The sequence below is a fragment of the mitochondrial genome of Sebastes fasciatus (assembly GCF_043250625.1).
Source record: "Sebastes fasciatus mitochondrion, complete genome".
Lineage (NCBI taxonomy): Eukaryota > Metazoa > Chordata > Actinopteri > Perciformes > Sebastidae > Sebastes > Sebastes fasciatus.
The window spans coordinates 1-16400 of NC_036048.1; the positions used below are offsets into that span (position 1 = coordinate 1).

At 45.6% G+C, this 16400-nt stretch overlaps 13 protein-coding genes and 24 non-coding genes across 37 annotated transcripts, besides 1 other annotated feature; 28 read left to right on the forward strand and 9 right to left on the reverse strand. All coding sequences in view use genetic code 2, as the record gives it.

Moving 5' to 3' along the window:
• CSD19_mgt01 lies at positions 1–68 on the forward strand. Its single transcript has one exon. It is a non-coding gene; the product is annotated as a tRNA-Phe (tRNA).
• CSD19_mgr02 lies at positions 69–1014 on the forward strand. The gene has a single exon. It is a non-coding gene; the product is annotated as a 12S ribosomal RNA (ribosomal RNA).
• CSD19_mgt02 lies at positions 1015–1086 on the forward strand. Its single transcript has one exon. It is a non-coding gene; the product is annotated as a tRNA-Val (tRNA).
• CSD19_mgr01 lies at positions 1087–2779 on the forward strand. The gene has a single exon. It is a non-coding gene; the product is annotated as a 16S ribosomal RNA (ribosomal RNA).
• On the forward strand, positions 2780–2853 carry CSD19_mgt03. Its single transcript has one exon. It is a non-coding gene; the product is annotated as a tRNA-Leu (tRNA).
• On the forward strand, positions 2854–3828 carry ND1 (NADH dehydrogenase subunit 1). The gene has a single exon. The coding sequence runs from the start codon at positions 2854–2856 to the stop codon at positions 3826–3828; it is 975 nt and encodes a 324-aa protein (YP_009434177.1).
• Positions 3829–3831: 3 nt separating this feature from the next.
• On the forward strand, positions 3832–3903 carry CSD19_mgt04. Its single transcript has one exon. It is a non-coding gene; the product is annotated as a tRNA-Ile (tRNA).
• On the reverse strand, positions 3902–3972 carry CSD19_mgt05. Its single transcript has one exon. It is a non-coding gene; the product is annotated as a tRNA-Gln (tRNA).
• Positions 3972–4042, forward strand: CSD19_mgt06. Its single transcript has one exon. It is a non-coding gene; the product is annotated as a tRNA-Met (tRNA).
• ND2 (NADH dehydrogenase subunit 2) lies at positions 4043–5088 on the forward strand. Its single transcript has one exon. A coding segment is annotated over exon 1 (1046 nt).
• Positions 5089–5159, forward strand: CSD19_mgt07. The gene has a single exon. It is a non-coding gene; the product is annotated as a tRNA-Trp (tRNA).
• A 1-nt stretch (position 5160) lies between these two features.
• Positions 5161–5229, reverse strand: CSD19_mgt08. Its single transcript has one exon. It is a non-coding gene; the product is annotated as a tRNA-Ala (tRNA).
• A 1-nt stretch (position 5230) lies between these two features.
• Positions 5231–5303, reverse strand: CSD19_mgt09. Its single transcript has one exon. It is a non-coding gene; the product is annotated as a tRNA-Asn (tRNA).
• A 38-nt stretch (positions 5304–5341) lies between these two features.
• On the reverse strand, positions 5342–5408 carry CSD19_mgt10. Its single transcript has one exon. It is a non-coding gene; the product is annotated as a tRNA-Cys (tRNA).
• A 2-nt stretch (positions 5409–5410) lies between these two features.
• CSD19_mgt11 lies at positions 5411–5481 on the reverse strand. The gene has a single exon. It is a non-coding gene; the product is annotated as a tRNA-Tyr (tRNA).
• Position 5482: 1 nt separating this feature from the next.
• COX1 (cytochrome c oxidase subunit I) lies at positions 5483–7033 on the forward strand. The gene has a single exon. The coding sequence runs from the start codon at positions 5483–5485 to the stop codon at positions 7031–7033; it is 1551 nt and encodes a 516-aa protein (YP_009434179.1).
• On the reverse strand, positions 7034–7104 carry CSD19_mgt12. The gene has a single exon. It is a non-coding gene; the product is annotated as a tRNA-Ser (tRNA).
• A 3-nt stretch (positions 7105–7107) lies between these two features.
• On the forward strand, positions 7108–7180 carry CSD19_mgt13. Its single transcript has one exon. It is a non-coding gene; the product is annotated as a tRNA-Asp (tRNA).
• A 6-nt stretch (positions 7181–7186) lies between these two features.
• On the forward strand, positions 7187–7877 carry COX2 (cytochrome c oxidase subunit II). The gene has a single exon. A coding segment is annotated over exon 1 (691 nt).
• On the forward strand, positions 7878–7951 carry CSD19_mgt14. Its single transcript has one exon. It is a non-coding gene; the product is annotated as a tRNA-Lys (tRNA).
• A 1-nt stretch (position 7952) lies between these two features.
• On the forward strand, positions 7953–8120 carry ATP8 (ATP synthase F0 subunit 8). Its single transcript has one exon. The coding sequence runs from the start codon at positions 7953–7955 to the stop codon at positions 8118–8120; it is 168 nt and encodes a 55-aa protein (YP_009434181.1).
• On the forward strand, positions 8111–8794 carry ATP6 (ATP synthase F0 subunit 6). Its single transcript has one exon. The coding sequence runs from the start codon at positions 8111–8113 to the stop codon at positions 8792–8794; it is 684 nt and encodes a 227-aa protein (YP_009434182.1).
• On the forward strand, positions 8794–9578 carry COX3 (cytochrome c oxidase subunit III). Its single transcript has one exon. A coding segment is annotated over exon 1 (785 nt).
• Positions 9579–9650, forward strand: CSD19_mgt15. Its single transcript has one exon. It is a non-coding gene; the product is annotated as a tRNA-Gly (tRNA).
• On the forward strand, positions 9651–9999 carry ND3 (NADH dehydrogenase subunit 3). The gene has a single exon. A coding segment is annotated over exon 1 (349 nt).
• On the forward strand, positions 10000–10068 carry CSD19_mgt16. Its single transcript has one exon. It is a non-coding gene; the product is annotated as a tRNA-Arg (tRNA).
• On the forward strand, positions 10069–10365 carry ND4L (NADH dehydrogenase subunit 4L). The gene has a single exon. It carries the CDS (start codon positions 10069–10071, stop codon positions 10363–10365), a length of 297 nt encoding a protein of 98 aa, YP_009434185.1.
• ND4 (NADH dehydrogenase subunit 4) lies at positions 10359–11739 on the forward strand. Its single transcript has one exon. A coding segment is annotated over exon 1 (1381 nt).
• CSD19_mgt17 lies at positions 11740–11808 on the forward strand. The gene has a single exon. It is a non-coding gene; the product is annotated as a tRNA-His (tRNA).
• CSD19_mgt18 lies at positions 11809–11876 on the forward strand. The gene has a single exon. It is a non-coding gene; the product is annotated as a tRNA-Ser (tRNA).
• Positions 11877–11880: 4 nt separating this feature from the next.
• CSD19_mgt19 lies at positions 11881–11953 on the forward strand. Its single transcript has one exon. It is a non-coding gene; the product is annotated as a tRNA-Leu (tRNA).
• On the forward strand, positions 11954–13792 carry ND5 (NADH dehydrogenase subunit 5). The gene has a single exon. The coding sequence runs from the start codon at positions 11954–11956 to the stop codon at positions 13790–13792; it is 1839 nt and encodes a 612-aa protein (YP_009434187.1).
• Positions 13789–14310, reverse strand: ND6 (NADH dehydrogenase subunit 6). The gene has a single exon. The coding sequence runs from the start codon at positions 14308–14310 to the stop codon at positions 13789–13791; it is 522 nt and encodes a 173-aa protein (YP_009434188.1).
• CSD19_mgt20 lies at positions 14311–14379 on the reverse strand. Its single transcript has one exon. It is a non-coding gene; the product is annotated as a tRNA-Glu (tRNA).
• Positions 14380–14385: 6 nt separating this feature from the next.
• Positions 14386–15526, forward strand: CYTB (cytochrome b). Its single transcript has one exon. A coding segment is annotated over exon 1 (1141 nt).
• Positions 15527–15598, forward strand: CSD19_mgt21. The gene has a single exon. It is a non-coding gene; the product is annotated as a tRNA-Thr (tRNA).
• Positions 15598–15667, reverse strand: CSD19_mgt22. Its single transcript has one exon. It is a non-coding gene; the product is annotated as a tRNA-Pro (tRNA).
• Positions 15668–16400: a D loop.

The following is a 16400-nucleotide window of genomic DNA, read 5'->3' on the forward strand; positions in this document are numbered from 1 at the left end:
GCTAGCGTAGCTTAATTAAAGCATAACACTGAAGATGTTAAGATGGGCCCTAGAAAGCCCCGCCCGCACAAAGGCTTGGTCCTGACTTTACTATCAACTTTAGCCAAATTTACACATGCAAGTATCCGCCCCCCTGTGAGAATGCCCTACAGCTCCCTGCCCGGGAGCAAGGAGCTGGTATCAGGCACACATCTGTAAGCCCATGACACCTTGCTTAGCCACACCCTCAAGGGAACTCAGCAGTGATAAACATTAAGCCATAAGTGAAAACTTGACTTAGTTAAAGCTAAGAGGGCCGGTAAAACTCGTGCCAGCCACCGCGGCTATACGAGAGACCCAAGTTGATACCATCCGGCGTAAAGAGTGGTTATGGAAAATAAAGACTAAAGCCGTACACCTTCAAAGCTGTTATACGCATCCGAAGGCTAGAAGATCAACCACGAAGGTAGCTTTACAACCCCTGACCCCACGAAAGCTCTGGCACAAACTGGGATTAGATACCCCACTATGCCTAGCCCTAAACCTTGGTAACATATCACATACCCTACCCGCCTGGGAACTACGAGCACCAGCTTAAAACCCAAAGGACTTGGCGGTGCTTTAGACCCCCCTAGAGGAGCCTGTTCTAGAACCGATAACCCCCGTTCAACCTCACCCTTCCTTGTTTATCCCGCCTATATACCGCCGTCGTCAGCTTACCCTGTGAAGGCCTAAAAGTAAGCACAACTGGCACAACCCAAAACGTCAGGTCGAGGTGTAGCGCATGGAGGGGGAAGAAATGGGCTACATTCCCTATGTTAGGGAACACGAACGGCGCACTGAAACACGCGCCTGAAGGAGGATTTAGTAGTAAGCGGAAAATAGCGTGTTCCACTGAAATCGGCCCTGAAGCGCGCACACACCGCCCGTCACTCTCCCCAAGCCTATCACTTTAAATAATTAAAAACCCAAAAATCGCGGAGGGGAGGCAAGTCGTAACATGGTAAGGGTACCGGAAGGTGCACTTGGTAATATCAGAGTGTAGTTAAAATAGAATAACACTTCCCTTACACTGAAGAGACACCCGTGCAAATCGGATCACCCTGACGCCCAACAGCTAGCCCACAAACACAACAACAACCAACCATTATTTATAACCCCAAATGCACGAGTGTTTTAATTTAACAAACCATTTTTCCCCTTTAGTATGGGCGACAGAAAAAGGACTTAGGAGCAATAGAGAAAGTACCGCAAGGGATCGCTGAAAGAGAAATGAAATAACCCAGTGAAGCTAAGTAAAGCAGAGATTTATTCTCGTACCTTTTGCATCATGATTTAGCCAGCGTGACCCAAGCAAAGAGTGCTTTAGTTTGACACCCCGAAACTAGGGGAGCTACTCCAAGACAGCCTATTTATAGGGCGAACCCGTCTCTGTGGCAAAAGAGTGGAATGAGCTTTGAGTAGAGGTGATAAACCTACCGAACCTAGTTATAGCTGGTTGCCCGAGAAATGGATAGAAGTTCAGCCTCTCAGATTCTTTATTCACCTCAGTATTACCCCACCTGATACCACAAGAAGCTGTGAGAGTTATTCAAAGGGGGTACAGCCCCTTTGAAACAAGATACAACTTTTCCGGGAGGAAAAAGATCATAATTAAATAAAGGTAAGTATTTGGGTGGGCCTAAAAGCAGCCATCCCAGTAGAAAGCGTTATAGCTCAAATACATCACTACCCCTCTCTATCCTGATCGTTAATTCTTACTCCCCCCTTCCCTACCGGGCCATCCCATGCATACATGGGAGGGACCCTGCTAATATGAGTAATAAGAGAGCCAAGCCTCTCTCCTTGCACACATGTAATTCGGAACGAACCCGCACCGAGCATTAACGACCCCAAACGAAGAGGGACCTGAACAACAACCCAAACAACCAGAAAAAAATTCAAACATAAACCGTTAACCCTACACAGGTGTGCACCTCAGGAAAGACTAAAAGAAAGAGAAGGAACTCGGCAAACAAATCAAGCCTCGCCTGTTTACCAAAAACATCGCCTCTTGCAAAGCTAAAGAATAAGAGGTCCCGCCTGCCCTGTGACTATTAGTTTAACGGCCGCGGTATTTTGACCGTGCAAAGGTAGCGCAATCACTTGTCTTTTAAATGAAGACCTGTATGAATGGCACAACGAGGGCTTAACTGTCTCCTCTTTCAAGTCAATGAAATTGATCTCCCCGTGCAGAAGCGGGGATATAAACATAAGACGAGAAGACCCTATGGAGCTTTAGACACCAAAGAAGATCCTGTCAAGTAACCCCTTATAAGGGCCTAAACTAATGGAATCCTTCCCTAATGTCTTTGGTTGGGGCGACCGCGGGGAAACAAAAAACCCCCACGTGGAAAGGGAGCACCCCCTCCTACAACTAAGAGCCGCAGCTCTAGTTAACAGAATATCTGACCAATAAGATCCGGCAATGCCGATCAACGGACCGAGTTACCCTAGGGATAACAGCGCAATCCCCTTTTAGAGCCCATATCGACAAGGGGGTTTACGACCTCGATGTTGGATCAGGACATCCTAATGGTGCAGCCGCTATTAAGGGTCCGTTTGTTCAACGGTTAAAGTCCTACGTGATCTGAGTTCAGACCGGAGTAATCCAGGTCAGTTTCTATCTATGGTGTGCTCTTTTCTAGTACGAAAGGACCGAAAAGAAGAGGCCCCTGCTCTAAGCAAGCCTCACCCCCACCTAGTGAAGACAACTAAAGTAGGCAAGAGGACACACCCCCAGTGCCTGAGAGAACGGCATGTTGGGGTGGCAGAGCCCGGTGAATGCAAAAGACCTAAGCCCTTTTTACAGAGGTTCAAGTCCTCTCCTTAACTATGATTTCAGTCCTTATTACACATATTCTTAACCCCTTAGCCTTCATTGTACCCGTCCTCTTAGCCGTCGCCTTCCTCACGCTTCTAGAACGTAAAGTGCTAGGCTACATACAACTACGAAAGGGACCAAATATTGTAGGACCTTATGGACTGTTACAGCCTATCGCCGATGGTGTAAAGCTCTTTATTAAGGAGCCCGTTCGCCCCTCCACTTCCTCCCCCGTGCTTTTCCTCCTAGCCCCCCTACTCGCACTCACGCTTGCCTTAACCCTTTGAGCCCCCATGCCTCTCCCATACCCAGTCATTGATTTGAACCTTGGGATTCTATTTATTTTAGCCCTATCAAGCCTCGCTGTCTATTCCATTCTAGGCTCAGGCTGAGCATCAAATTCAAAATATGCCCTCATCGGAGCCCTCCGGGCTGTAGCCCAGACCATTTCGTATGAGGTTAGTCTGGGCCTTATCCTATTAAGTACTATTATTTTTACAGGGGGTTTTACCCTACAGACCTTCAACATTGCCCAAGAAAGCGTCTGAATGTTACTCCCAGCTTGACCACTAGCCGCAATATGATATATTTCAACCCTTGCGGAGACAAACCGTGCACCTTTTGACCTTACTGAAGGCGAATCAGAGCTAGTATCTGGCTTCAATGTCGAATATGCAGGTGGCCCATTCGCCCTATTTTTCTTAGCCGAATATGCTAATATTCTGCTTATGAATACACTTTCCGCCACCCTCTTCCTAGGGGCCTCTCATTTTCCGATACTACCTGAACTTACCGCGGTGAACCTAATAACCAAAGCGGCCCTTCTGTCTGTCTTATTTTTATGAGTTCGAGCCTCTTACCCACGATTCCGCTACGATCAGCTCATACATCTAATTTGAAAAAACTTCCTCCCACTTACACTGGCCCTGGTTATCTGACACCTGGCCCTCCCCATTGCATTTGCTGGCTTGCCACCCCAGCTATAGATAAGAAGCCGTGCCTGAAGTAAAGGGCCACTTTGATAGAGTGACTTATGGGGGTTCAAATCCCCCCCGCTTCTTAGAAAAGGGGGACTCGAACCCCGCCTAAGGAGAGCAAAACTCCTGGTGCTCCCACTACACTATTTCCTAGTAAAGTCAGCTAATTCTAAGCTCTTGGTCCCATACCCCAAACACGAAGGTTAAAATCCCTCCTTTGCTAATGAACCCCTACATCTTAACCGCCCTGCTATTTGGTATTGGTTTAGGCACTACTACCACCTTCGCAAGCTCCCACTGACTACTCGCCTGAATGGGCCTGGAAATAAATACTCTTGCCATCATTCCTCTAATAGCTCAACACCATCACCCCCGAGCAGTTGAAGCAGCCACTAAATATTTCTTGATTCAAGCTGCCGGAGCAGCTATACTACTCTTTGCCAGCACCACCAATGCTTGATTAACTGGACAATGAGACCTTTTACAAATTGCCCACCCTTTCCCAACTGCTCTTGTCACTTTGGCCCTCGCACTAAAAGTGGGGCTTGCACCTGTACACTCGTGACTACCTGAGGTACTTCAAGGCCTAGACCTAACCACAGGACTTATTTTGTCAACCTGACAAAAACTTGCCCCATTTGCCTTGTTAGTCCAGACCCCCTGTGCCAACACCACCCTTTTAATTGTCCTCGGACTCACCTCAACCATTGTAGGGGGCTGAGGGGGTCTGAACCAAACCCAGCTTCGCAAAATTCTTGCCTACTCCTCCATCGCACACCTCGGCTGGATAGTAATTGTGCTACAATTCTCCCCCTCCTTAACTATTTTAACACTATTCACATATTTTATTATAACGTTTTCAACATTTCTTATGTTTAAACTTAATAAGGCAACCAGCATTAATGCTCTAGCAACCTCGTGGACAAAGACCCCCGCCCTAACCGCCCTTGCACCCCTTATATTATTATCCTTAGGAGGCCTCCCCCCACTTACAGGCTTTATGCCAAAATGACTTATTCTTCAAGAACTTACTAAACAAGACCTTGCCCCCGCTGCAACACTGGCAGCGATAACCGCCCTCCTTAGCCTGTATTTTTATCTGCGGCTGTCATACGCGATAACACTAACTATTTCGCCCAATAACCTGACCGCAATCTCCCCATGACGCCTCCCCTCCTTGCAACTAACACTGCCACTTGCTACCTCAGCCATAGCTACGCTGCTGCTTCTACCCCTAACACCCGCCGCAATAGCACTAATAACCCTTTAAGGGACTTAGGTTAAAACAAGACCAAGGGCCTTCAAAGCCCTAAGTGAGGGTGGAAGTCCCCCAGTCCCTGATAAGGCTTGCGGGACACTACCCCACATCTCCTGTATGCAAAACAGGTACTTTAATTAAGCTAAAGCCTTACTAGAAGGGCAGGCCTCGATCCTGCAAGATTTTAGTTAACAGCTAAGCGCTCAAACCAGCGAGCATCCATCTATATTTTCCCCCGCCTGGGGGGCGGGCGGAGGCGGGGGAAAGTCCCGGCAGACGACTAACCTGCATCTTCAGATTTGCAATCTGATATGTATAACACCTCAAGACTTCTGGTAAGAAGAGGACTCAAACCTCTGTTTGTGGGGCTACAATCCATCGCTTAAAAACTCAGCCATCCTACCTGTGGCCATCACACGTTGATTTTTCTCCACTAATCACAAAGACATCGGCACCCTTTATCTAGTATTTGGTGCCTGAGCCGGTATAGTAGGCACAGCCCTCAGCCTACTCATTCGAGCAGAACTAAGCCAACCGGGCGCTCTCCTTGGAGACGACCAAATTTATAATGTAATCGTTACAGCACATGCCTTCGTAATGATTTTCTTTATAGTAATGCCAATTATAATTGGAGGTTTTGGAAACTGATTAATTCCGCTAATGATTGGAGCCCCAGATATAGCATTTCCTCGTATAAATAACATAAGTTTCTGACTTCTACCCCCTTCTTTCCTACTACTACTTGCCTCTTCTGGAGTAGAAGCGGGGGCCGGAACCGGGTGAACAGTGTACCCGCCCCTGGCTGGTAATTTAGCCCACGCAGGAGCATCAGTCGACCTGACAATCTTTTCACTTCACCTAGCAGGTATTTCCTCAATCCTCGGGGCAATCAATTTTATTACCACAATTATTAATATGAAGCCACCAGCCATCTCTCAATACCAGACACCCCTGTTTGTGTGAGCCGTCCTAATTACCGCTGTTCTTCTCCTCCTATCTCTGCCAGTTCTTGCTGCCGGCATCACAATACTCCTTACGGACCGAAATCTTAATACCACCTTCTTTGACCCGGCAGGAGGAGGGGACCCAATCCTTTACCAGCACTTATTCTGGTTTTTTGGACACCCCGAAGTATATATTCTTATTCTGCCTGGCTTTGGTATGATTTCACATATCGTCGCCTATTACTCTGGCAAAAAAGAACCCTTTGGCTATATAGGTATAGTGTGAGCAATAATGGCTATTGGCCTCCTAGGCTTTATTGTTTGAGCTCATCACATATTTACAGTTGGTATGGACGTAGACACGCGTGCTTATTTTACATCTGCCACAATAATCATCGCAATTCCCACCGGTGTTAAAGTATTTAGCTGACTTGCAACCCTACATGGGGGCTCTATTAAATGAGAGACACCCCTTTTATGGGCCCTTGGCTTTATTTTCCTGTTTACAGTAGGGGGGCTTACAGGCATTGTTCTGGCCAACTCATCTCTAGATATTGTACTCCACGATACCTATTATGTAGTAGCCCACTTCCACTACGTACTATCTATGGGAGCCGTATTTGCCATTGTCGCCGCCTTCGTACACTGATTCCCGCTATTCTCAGGCTACACGCTTCACAGCACTTGAACAAAAATCCACTTCGGTATTATGTTCTTAGGGGTAAACTTAACCTTCTTCCCACAACACTTCCTTGGATTAGCCGGGATGCCCCGACGATACTCCGACTACCCTGACGCCTACACCCTATGAAACACAGTCTCCTCAATTGGGTCACTTATTTCCCTAGTGGCTGTTATCATGTTCTTATTTATTATTTGAGAGGCATTCGCCGCCAAACGTGAAGTTCTAGCAACAGATTTAACAACAACCAATGTAGAATGACTACATGGCTGCCCTCCCCCATATCACACATTCGAGGAGCCTGCCTTTGTACAAGTACAAGCAGACTAACGAGAAAGGGAGGAGTCGAACCCCCATAGGTCGGTTTCAAGCCGACCACATAACCGCTCTGCCACTTTCTTTATAAGACACTAGTAAAAGAGTACATTACACCGCCTTGTCAAGGCGGAAGTGCGGGTTAGACCCCCGCGTGTCTTGCTTTTAATGGCCCATCCGTCACAGCTTGGATTTCAAGATGCAGCTTCACCTGTTATAGAAGAACTTCTTCATTTTCACGACCATGCTTTAATAATCGTCTTCCTGATTAGCACACTAGTGCTTTATATTATTCTTGCTATAGTTACCACTAAATTAACGAACAAATATATTTTAGATTCACAAGAGATTGAAATTATCTGAACAATTCTCCCAGCTATCATTTTAATTCTGATTGCACTCCCCTCCCTTCGCATCCTCTATCTTATAGATGAAATTAACAACCCTTTATTAACAATTAAAGCCGTTGGCCACCAATGATACTGAAGCTATGAATATACTGACTACGAAGATCTTGGCTTTGATTCATATATAATTCCCACCCAAGACCTAACCCCTGGACAATTCCGCCTATTAGAAGCCGACCATCGCATGGTTATTCCAGTTGAGTCCCCCATCCGAGTTTTAGTTTCTGCAGACGATGTACTCCACTCGTGAGCAGTACCAGCCCTCGGGGTAAAAATGGACGCAGTCCCAGGCCGCCTAAACCAAACAGCCTTCATCGCATCCCGACCAGGCGTATTCTACGGACAATGCTCTGAGATCTGCGGAGCAAATCACAGCTTTATACCTATTGTAGTGGAAGCAGTTCCCCTAGAACACTTTGAAAACTGATCATCTCGAATACTTGAAGACGCCTCGCTAGGAAGCTAAATAGGGTATAGCGTTAGCCTTTTAAGCTAAAGATTGGTGGCTCCCAACCACCCCTAACGACATGCCCCAACTCAACCCCGCACCTTGATTTGCTATTTTAGTCTTCTCGTGAATGGTCTTCCTGGCCATTATTCCCGCTAAAGTTACAGCCCACACCTTCCCAAACACCCCTAATCTGCAAAGCGCAGAAAAAGCCAAAACAGACCCCTGAACTTGACCATGACACTAAGCTTTTTTGACCAGTTTATAAGCCCCACTTATCTAGGGATTCCATTAATAGCCCTTGCCCTTACCCTACCCTGACTTCTTTACCCCACACCTACAACTCGATGATTAAATAACCGATTCCTCGCGCTTCAAGGTTGATTTATTAACCGTTTTACCCAACAGCTCCTCCTTCCTTTAAATATTGGGGGTCATAAGTGAGCTGCCCTCTTAACCTCATTAATGATCTTTTTAATTACCCTAAATATATTAGGACTTCTTCCCTACACTTTTACCCCTACTACCCAATTGTCACTAAATCTAGGGCTTGCGGTACCTCTCTGATTAGCAACTGTCATTATTGGCATGCGAAACCAACCAACCCATGCCCTAGGACATCTCCTACCAGAGGGCACACCCGGCCCCCTTATCCCCGTCCTTATCGTTATCGAAACAATTAGCCTCTTTATCCGCCCCCTTGCCCTAGGAGTACGACTAACAGCCAATTTAACAGCTGGTCACCTCTTAATTCAACTAATTGCTACAGGCGCCTTCGTACTTCTCCCCTTAATACCAACCGTAGCAATCATCACAACAACAGTATTGGTTCTCCTTACCCTATTAGAAGTTGCTGTGGCAATAATTCAAGCCTACGTCTTCGTTCTCCTACTAACACTATACCTACAAGAAAACGTCTAATGGCCCATCAAGCACACCCTTACCACATAGTTGACCCCAGCCCTTGACCCCTAACAGGGGCAATTGCTGCCCTACTGATAACATCAGGCCTCGCGACCTGATTTCATTTTCGCTCAACAACCTTAATAACCTTAGGAACAGCTCTACTGCTTCTTACAATATATCAATGATGACGAGACATCGTACGAGAAGGCACATTCCAAGGACATCATACGCCCCCCGTACAAAAAGGTCTTCGATACGGGATAATTCTTTTCATTACCTCCGAAGTATTTTTTTTCCTAGGCTTCTTCTGAGCCTTTTACCACGCTAGCCTCGCCCCCACTCCTGAGCTAGGGGGCTGCTGACCTCCTACAGGCATTACAACTCTTGACCCATTTGAAGTCCCCCTCCTTAATACAGCTGTCCTACTTGCTTCAGGGGTAACGGTTACCTGAGCCCACCACAGCATTATGGAGGGTGAACGAAAACAGACCATTCAATCACTAGCCTTAACTATTCTTCTAGGCTTTTATTTTACATTTCTTCAAGGCCTGGAATACTATGAAGCCCCCTTTACAATTGCAGATGGCGTATACGGTTCTACCTTTTTCGTAGCCACTGGATTCCACGGACTACACGTTATTATTGGCTCCACATTTTTAGCTGTTTGCCTCCTACGACAAATCCAATACCACTTTACATCCGAGCACCACTTCGGGTTCGAAGCAGCTGCCTGATACTGACATTTCGTAGACGTTGTGTGATTATTCCTATATATCTCTATCTACTGATGAGGCTCTTAATCTTTCTAGTATTAAAACTAGTATAAGTGACTTCCAATCACCCGGTCTTGGTTAAAATCCAAGGAAAGATAATGAACGTAGCAATAGCTGTAATTACCATCACTATCTTACTTTCCGTAGTCCTGGCCATTGTATCCTTCTGACTTCCCCAAATGACCCCCGACCACGAAAAGCTCTCCCCTTATGAATGTGGTTTCGACCCCTTAGGATCAGCCCGCCTACCATTTTCCCTCCGCTTCTTCCTAGTCGCCATTCTTTTCCTCCTTTTCGATTTAGAAATTGCCCTTCTCCTCCCGCTCCCATGAGGAGACCAATTAACTTCCCCCTTACTGACACTCTTCTGAGCCGTCGCCGTGCTTATTCTTCTTACCCTTGGCTTAGTTTACGAGTGAGTTCAAGGAGGCTTGGAGTGAGCCGAATAGCCAATTAGTTTAAGAAAAATATTTGATTTCGGCTCAAAAGCTTATGGTTAAAGTCCATAATTGTCTAATGACTCCCGCTCACTTCGCTTTCTCATCGGCCTTTACACTAGGACTGACAGGCCTAGCATTCCATCGAACCCACCTCCTCTCCGCTCTTTTATGCTTAGAAGGGATGATGCTCTCTTTATTTATTGGACTTTCGATTTGAACCCTTCAACTGGGCTCCACAAGTTTCTCTGCGGCTCCTATACTTCTATTGGCTTTTTCAGCTTGTGAAGCAAGCGCAGGGCTTGCCCTACTGGTAGCCACAGCTCGCACACATGGTTCAGATCGCCTTCAAACCTTAAACCTCTTACAATGCTAAAAATACTAATTCCTACCCTAATGCTTCTTCCCACAGCCTGGCTTGCCCCTGCCAAGTGATTATGACCTATTACCCTCTCCCACAGCCTAATCATTGCATTGGCCAGCCTCACTTGACTAAAAAATACATCCGAAACAGGCTGATCTTGCCTCACGCCCTTCATAGCCACAGATCCCCTCTCGACACCCCTCCTTGTCCTTACCTGCTGACTACTCCCTCTTATAATTTTGGCAAGCCAAAGCCACACAGCACTCGAACCTGTTAACCGCCAACGGACGTACATTAGCCTATTAACATCTCTGCAAGTATTCCTTATTATAGCATTTGGTGCCACTGAACTCCTTATATTTTATGTCATGTTTGAAGCTACTCTCATCCCCACATTAATTATTATTACTCGGTGGGGTAACCAAGCAGAACGCCTTAATGCAGGAGTATATTTTTTATTTTATACCCTGGCAGGCTCTCTCCCGTTACTAGTTGCCCTCTTGCTTCTTCAAAAGGATACGGGCTCCCTCTCCCTCTTAACCATCCAGTATACTAGCTCCACCCCTCTTTCATCTTATGCTGACAAGCTTTGATGAGCGGGCTGCCTAATTGCATTTTTAGTAAAAATACCCTTATATGGAGCACATCTCTGGCTACCAAAAGCACATGTAGAAGCCCCAGTTGCAGGCTCAATGGTTCTAGCTGCAGTTCTTCTAAAACTAGGGGGCTACGGCATGATCCGAATAATAGTCATATTGGAACCTCTCACCAAGGAATTAAGTTATCCCTTTATTGTCCTTGCCCTCTGAGGTGTAATTATAACTGGCTCCACCTGCCTTCGCCAAACAGATCTTAAGTCCCTCATCGCCTATTCATCCGTAAGCCACATGGGCCTGGTCGTTGGAGGTATTCTTATCCAGACACCTTGAGGCCTTGCCGGAGCCGTAATCCTTATGATTGCACACGGCCTAACGTCCTCGGCCCTCTTCTGCTTAGCCAACACAAATTATGAACGCCTCCATAGCCGGACAATACTGTTAGCCCGAGGATTACAGATAGTGCTTCCACTCATAGCAACATGATGATTCATTGCCAGCCTCGCAAACTTAGCCCTTCCCCCTCTGCCCAACCTCATGGGGGAACTTTTAATTATTACCTCATTATTTAGTTGATCATGATGAACCCTCGTACTCACAGGGGCAGGGACCCTTATTACCGCGAGCTATTCACTTTATATGTTCCTCATGACCCAACGGGGTCCCCTCCCAGCACATATTATTAGCCTTAACCCCTCCTATACCCGGGAGCACCTAGTTATAGCCCTTCATCTCCTCCCCCTGCTTCTACTTGTTTTAAAGCCCGAATTAGTATGAGGCTGAACCACCTGTAGATATAGTTTAACAAAAATATTAGATTGTGATTCTAAAGACAGAGGTTAAAATCCCCTTATCCACCGAGAGAGGCTCGCCAGCAACGAAGACTGCTAATCTCCGTGACCTTGGTTGGACCCCAGGGCTCACTCGGCCTGCTCCTAAAGGATAACAGCTCATCCATTGGTCTTAGGAACCAAAAACTCTTGGTGCAAATCCAAGTAGCAGCTATGCACTCCTCATCACTTATTATATCATCCAGCTTAATCATTATTTTTTTACTATTAGCATATCCTATCTTTACAACCCTAGAGCCTCGCCCCCGAAACCCCGACTGGGCGGTCTCCCATGTTAAGACAGCAGTCGCCCTGGCCTTCTTCGTTAGCCTAATCCCCCTATTCCTTTTTCTTAACGAGGGCGCAGAAGCAATCATCACCTCATGAAATTGAATGAATACACTAACCTTCGACGTGAACATTAGCTTCAAATTTGATCACTATTCAGTTATCTTTGTCCCCATTGCCCTCTACGTCACTTGATCTATTCTAGAGTTTGCATCGTGATATATACACGCAGACCCATATATGAACCGATTCTTTAAATACCTCCTAATTTTCCTTATTGCCATAATTATCCTTGTCACAGCAAACAATCTGTTCCAACTTTTCATTGGTTGGGAAGGAGTAGGCATTATATCATTTCTACTCATTGGCTGATGATACGGACGAGCGGATGCAAACACAGCGGCCCTTCAGGCCGTTGTGTATAACCGGGTCGGAGATATTGGACTGCTATTTACAATAGCATGAATAGCAACCAACGCTAACTCCTGGGAATTACAACAGATTATTGTAGCAACGAAAGACATAGATCTCACCCTACCACTACTAGGCCTGATTGTTGCCGCTACAGGCAAGTCGGCCCAATTTGGTCTTCACCCTTGACTCCCCTCTGCCATGGAGGGTCCTACACCGGTCTCTGCCCTACTGCATTCAAGCACCATGGTCGTTGCCGGCATTTTTCTTCTAGTACGGACAAGTCCGCTCCTGGAAAATAATCAAACTGCCCTTACCACCTGCCTATGCCTAGGTGCCCTAACAACGCTATTTACAGCCACCTGTGCCCTAACCCAAAATGATATCAAGAAAATCGTAGCATTCTCCACATCAAGTCAACTCGGCCTAATAATGGTTACTATTGGCTTGAATCAACCTCAACTAGCCTTCCTCCACATTTGCACCCATGCATTCTTTAAGGCAATACTATTCCTCTGTTCTGGCTCAATCATCCACAGCCTCAACGACGAACAAGATATCCGAAAAATAGGAGGCATACATCACCTTGCCCCCTTTACATCCTCCTGCCTCACTATTGGTAGTTTAGCCCTCACAGGCACCCCCTTCCTGGCAGGATTCTTCTCCAAAGATGCCATCATTGAGGCACTAAACACATCCCACCTAAACGCCTGAGCCCTAGTCCTAACCCTTCTAGCCACCTCATTCACAGCTATCTACAGTCTCCGCGTAGTGTTTTTTGTCTCAATGGGCCACCCACGGTTTAATACTATTTCCCCCATCAATGAAAATAACCCAGCGGTTATTAACCCCTTAAAGCGACTTGCATGAGGAAGCATTGTCGCTGGACTCCTAATTATCTCAAGCATTACCCCCCTTAAGACCCCTGTGATATCTATACCCCCATTGCTCAAACTAGCTGCCCTTGTGGTTACAATTATGGGATTACTTATTGCCCTCGAACTAGCAGCACTCACCAATAAACAGTACAAGGTTACCCCCAATCTAGTTGCCCACCACTTCTCCAACATGTTAGGCTTTTTCCCCTCGATTGTTCACCGGTTTACCCCAAAGCTAAATCTAGTCTTAGGACAGACACTTGCCAGCCAACTGATTGACCAAACTTGACTAGAGAAAGTCGGTCCCAAAGCAATTTCTTCATCAAATATTCCCCTAATTACAACAACAAGCAACACCCAACAAGGAATAATTAAGACATACCTCACTCTATTCCTTCTCACCCTGACCCTTACTGTCCTATTATTTACCCGTTAAACTGCCCGAAGGGTCCCCCGACTTAGCCCTCGAGTTAACTCCAACACAACAAACAATGTAAGAAGCAGGACCCACGCACTAAGTACTAACATCCCTCCCCCCAATGAGTATATTAGCGCAACCCCCCCAATATCACCTCGCAGGACAGAGAGCTCACTGAGCTCATCGGCCGGCACCCATGAGGACTCATATCACCCCCCTCAAAATACACTAGAAGCCACCCCCACCCCTAATAAGTATATCAACATATCACCTACAACAGGGCCACTTACCCAACTTTCCGGGTAGGGCTCAGCGGCAAGTGCCGCTGAGTACGCAAACACAACTAGTATGCCACCCAAGTAAATCAGAAACAGCACTAGCGATAGAAAGGGTCCCCCATGACCAACCAATACTCCACACCCTATGCCCGCCACAACTACCAACCCTAAAGCGGCAAAGTAAGGAGAAGGGTTAGAAGCAACTGCAACCAACCCTAGAACTAACCCAATTAAAAATAAAGACATAATGTAAGTCATAATTCCTGCCAGGACTTTAACCAGAACTAATGGCTTGAAAAACCACCGTTGTTATTCAACTACAAGAACCCACTAATGGCAAGTCTACGAAAGACACATCCTCTCCTCAAAATCGCAAACAATGCCCTAGTTGACCTACCCGCCCCCTCAAATATTTCAGTGTGGTGAAACTTTGGCTCTCTCTTAGGACTCTGCTTGATTATTCAGATCCTCACAGGACTATTTTTAGCCATGCACTACACCTCTGATATTGCTACGGCTTTTTCTTCCGTTGCTCATATTTGCCGAGACGTAAATTACGGGTGATTCATCCGAAACCTTCACGCCAACGGTGCATCCTTCTTCTTTGTGTGCATCTATGCCCACATTGGCCGCGGACTTTACTACGGCTCATACCTCTATAAGGAAACATGAAACATCGGAGTGGTTCTACTTCTTCTAGTTATAATAACTGCTTTCGTCGGTTATGTATTACCCTGAGGCCAAATGTCCTTTTGAGGCGCCACCGTTATCACCAACCTGCTCTCTGCAGTACCCTACGTGGGTAACGCCCTTGTTCAATGAATTTGAGGTGGATTCTCAGTAGACAATGCAACCCTTACCCGATTCTTTGCCTTCCACTTTTTATTTCCCTTTGTAATTGCAGGCGCAACCATAGTCCACCTCCTTTTCCTTCATCAAACAGGATCAAATAACCCCCTCGGCCTAAATTCAGATGCGGATAAAATAAGCTTCCACCCCTACTTCTCATACAAAGACTTATTAGGGTTCGCAGTACTTGTCATTGCCCTTACGTGCCTAGCTTTATTCTCACCCAACCTATTAGGAGACCCAGACAACTTCACCCCCGCCAATCCACTAGTTACCCCTCCCCACATTAAGCCAGAGTGATATTTCCTGTTCGCGTATGCAATCCTACGCTCAATCCCCAATAAACTAGGAGGAGTTTTAGCCCTCCTAGCTTCGATCCTTATTCTAATGCTCGTACCATTTCTACATACATCTAAACAACGAAGCCTCACTTTCCGACCACTTACACAATTCTTGTTTTGAACCCTGATCGCAGACGTTATTATTCTAACCTGAATCGGGGGAATACCTGTATCACACCCGTTCGTTATTATCGGACAAGTCGCATCCTTTTTATACTTTTTCCTCTTCCTAGTCCTTACACCACTAGCAGGCTATGCAGAGGACAAAGCACTTGAATGAGCTTGCACTAGTAGCTCAGCATCAGAGCCCTGGTCTTGTAAACCAGATGTCGGAGGTTAAAGTCCTCCCTACTGCTCAAAGAAAGGAGATTTTAACTCCCACCCCTGACTCCCAAAGCCAGGATTCTTAGTTAAACTATTCTTTGTATGTATGTACAATATTTCATATACATATATGTATTATCACCATTAATTTATATTAACCATATCATAGGGCATTCATATACATATATGTATTATCACCATATATAGAATTTAACCATTCAAGTATTATACGACACGAATATTTTACATAAAGTAAAATAATAAGACTAACAAACACTTATAAATACCAAGCGAAATTTAAGACCGAACACAAACACTCATAAGTTAAGTTATACCTTTACTCAAAATCCTATCAAACTCAAATATTTAATGTAGTAAGAGCCGACCAACAAGTCCATTTCTTAATGTCAACGGTTATTGAAGGTGAGGGACAATTATTGTGGGGGTTTCACACAGTGATTTATTCCTGGCATTTGGTTCCTATTTCAGGGCCATATATTGTAAACCTCCTCATACGTCTATTCTAAAAGACATAAGTTAATGGTGGAAAACAATAGCGGGAGCGGCCACCATGCCGAGCGTTCTTTCCATAGGGCATATAGTTTTTTTTTTCTTTTTTCCTTTTCAATGGACATTTCACAGTGTAGGCGATTTAATCGATAAGGTGGGAATAATCTTAGGAAGCAAGGAAATAGTATGCGTGATGAAAGGTATTAACAAAAGAATTACATATAAAAATCTCAAGGACATAAAGTAGTGAAATTTAGTCGGAAGATATCTATATTACYTTTTTATGGTTTAAAAATGTTTTTATTTACATTATTATAAGTCATA